The sequence below is a fragment of the Humulus lupulus genome, chromosome X (genome assembly GCF_963169125.1).
Source record: "Humulus lupulus chromosome X, drHumLupu1.1, whole genome shotgun sequence".
NCBI classification, from domain to species: domain Eukaryota; kingdom Viridiplantae; phylum Streptophyta; class Magnoliopsida; order Rosales; family Cannabaceae; genus Humulus; species Humulus lupulus.
In genome coordinates this window covers 76,970,491-76,973,629 of record NC_084802.1, presented here as the reverse complement: position 1 = coordinate 76,973,629, position 3,139 = coordinate 76,970,491, and the positions used below count along the sequence as shown (strand labels likewise).

The 3,139-nt window shown below is 48.9% G+C and overlaps 1 protein-coding gene across 1 annotated transcript; it reads left to right on the top strand.

Annotated features, from left to right (window-relative positions):
- Positions 1-860: 860 nt before the first annotated feature.
- LOC133805979 (uncharacterized) lies at positions 861-1,313 on the top strand. Its single transcript, XM_062244121.1, has one exon. It carries the CDS (start codon positions 861-863, stop codon positions 1,311-1,313), a length of 453 nt encoding a protein of 150 aa, XP_062100105.1.
- The last annotated feature ends 1,826 nt before the right edge of the window (positions 1,314-3,139 follow it).

Below are 3,139 nucleotides of genomic sequence, written 5' to 3'. Positions count from 1 at the left end.
TCAAAATGAAGGAGTGTTGTTCCATTATCGACTAGGTGTTTCTTGCCTCATCAAATCTCGCGATTAGATGCGACCAGTCTAGTCGGATGCTTCAGTTTATTTTCTTTAAAGATATGTAATCTTGTAATAACTACATTTATTATATTTTCTCTTTATTGCCTTGATACGCTGATATTAAGGATAATTAAGGCCCATTGGCCCATGTAACCCCCTTGAGCCTATAAATTTGAATGAGAAGGCTCAAGGAATGGACTTTTGAACCTTGAACCTGAATACTCATAGAAAGAACATAGTGTGATTATCCACCGAAAAGTTGTAATTCTCCTATGGCTGGTGAAACTCAAGAACCCTAGTTCTTTGATCACAGAATTAGAATTCAACATCAATAAGAACACTAAGTGGACATAGGTTATTACCACACAGTTGGGGTCGAACCACTATAAATCATTTGCGTCACCTTCTTCCCATTTGATTTCATTCTTGATTTTCTTTTTGTTTCTTTGTCGTTATTTTGACTCCGTGTTGTTGGCCAAATCTAGGGTCAACATTTTGGTGCTTTCATTGAGAGATTAGTCAAGAAGCTTAAAGAAAATCAAATGGCGAAGACATCCAAGAAAGTTGGACAGGCTGCTGGCGCTGCGTCGTCTCAACCTCCTCCTCCAAATGTGGCTGAAAATGAACCACACTTGGATTTTGAAGAGGAGGAAATGGATTCTGAGATGCTGAGGGCAACACTAGGCGTGTTGCAGGATGAGTTGGCCAGTCTGAAGGCTAATCAGGAAAATACGGCAGAGACCTTGGCACTGCAGCAAAGGGAGATTGAGCATTAGTGCGAGGAGCTAAATGAGCGGCAGGCAGAAATGGACCGTTGGCAGAGAGATGCTATGGCCGCTCTTGAAGCAGTCATTCAGTTGGCCAGAGGGCCTGCTGCACCGGCCTCTCAATCGGATCAGCCACCAAGTGTACCACCACAACGGGCCCCAAATCCGAGTCCTCCAATCCAGCCAGCAAGCCCACAAAGGCGGGAGCAGCCACCTGTTGCTCAGGATGATGTGCCAATTCGGGATCCTAAGCAACAACCAACTTCTCAGGCTAGTCGTGGCAATCCCCAGCGCCAGAGGCAGAATAGGGTCGGGCAGTCGCCCTGTAGCCCTAGACACCCAGAGGACGATGAGCAAAATCCACCGAGTAGGGGGCAACGTCCTTCTGCCAACAAAAGGCATAACAAGTCAGGCTCTACGGTCAAGGGCCCCCCACGGCATAATAATTCACAGGGACCCACCGTCCAGCGCAGGCCTCCCACTGACGCTTGAGAAATGCCAGCCAGAGGAGGAAACAGCGTGACCAGCTGGTTGCGCCAAAGTCGGCCACAATTTAGAGACGACCATGACAACAATGAGGTCGATTCCGGCAGGGGGAATGCTGGTCGAAGGCACGAAGAAAGAGGTGGAGACAGGAACCCCCCACCAAGAGACAATAGGCCTGTAAGCCATAATGCTGGGGGGCAACCTAGACAACATAACGTGTTTGATTGGCTAGGAGATAGCGAGCAAAGGCACAGGGATGATGACTTGAGAGACGTACTCACTGACAGGCGCAAGAGGCACAGTGAGTACGCTCCTCCAGCACCAGTCGTCCCAGCAATCCCAGACGTGGTTCAGGCTCAAATTGATGCTCTGAACCAAGCAGTACAACAACTGGTCGGGAGCCGGACATCTCACATAGAGTACGACCGGAGGAGAGGCACTCCGTTTGTGTAGAGGATTGTTGTGGCAGAAACCCCCAGCAAGTTCAAAATGCCAGTACTACCAAACTTTGATGGGTACAGGGACCCAGTATCTTATGTCAACAAATTTGAGATACAAATGGATATTCAAAAGGTGTCAGACGATGCCCGCTGCAGGATCTTCCCCGCCACACTATCGGACACTGCCCAGGAGTGGTTCTTTAAATCCCCTCCTGCTAGTATAGTATCTTGGGAAATGTTCGTGAAGGAATTTTACGGATAATTCTATGCGGGTCGTGTACACCACACTGAGGCCAACCAGTTGGTCGAGATACACCAAAAGGAGGGAGAGCCCTTAAAGGAGTATGTCCAGTGCTTTATGCAAGCAGCGGCTAGAGCCAAAACAATGGGTGACGAGGGAAAGATGATGGCCTTAACTGCCGGGGTTAGACGCCATTCCCCCCTCTGGAGCAGCCTGAGAAAGAATGGGGTAAGAAGTACCTAGGAATTCCTGGATCAAGCTGATCGATACATCAAGCTCAAAGATGCGATTGCCAACAAAGGGAAGTCGCCCACAAAAGATAAGGGACCAAAGGAAGATCCCGCCAAGGCCGCTAACGGGATGGATAAACCCAATGGCAACGGTAAAGGCAAAGGGAACGGAAATGGCAGAAATGGTGGAAAAAGGGCCGGCAATGAGTCGTCAACATCTGAAAATAAACGCCCCAAAGGAAATAGATACGAGCCAAGATTCACCAACTATATGGCCCTTGTCAAAAGTAGAGCGGAGGTCTGTCAAGCGACCAGCTCTAATGTCCCTTATAAGCGACCAGCACCTATAAGGAATGATATCTCCAAGAGAGATATGACAAAATTCTGCCGTTTTCACAACGACTACGGACATGACACCAATGAGTGTAACCAACTGAAGGATGAGATCGAGTTCCTGATCAGGCAGGGACACCTAAGGAGATATGTATGAGCCGCAAGAGGGTCTCAGCGAGAGGCTCAAGGTGGCAACGAGCAGGCGTCTGCACGCCAACACTCGCCACCTTTACAGCCAGCTCCTGTGGCAGGTACATTAATCACCATCTGTGCCGGCCCACACCTCGCAGAGGATAGTGCTAAAGCAAGAGAGCGATATGCTCGGATCTTACGCCACGACCAGGACATCGAGATGATGAGTGTGGAGGATCACGCACCAAAGAAAGCTCGAACAGAGGAGGAGTTGATAACATTCTCTGAAGACGATGCTCAACACATCCAATTTCCACACTCCGATTCGCTGGTCGTTGACGTCCAAATTGCCAACATGATGGTTAAAAGGGTGTTGGTTGACACAGGAAGCTCAGTCAACATCTTCTACAAGTCCTCACTGGAAAGGATGAAGTTGTCCGTCAAGGACCTGGAGCC

Coding starts and splice junctions, on each gene's coding strand:
- LOC133805979 (XM_062244121.1), top strand. CDS start 861: ATGGACCGTTGGCAGAGAGATGCTATGGCCGCTCTTGAAGCAGTCATT.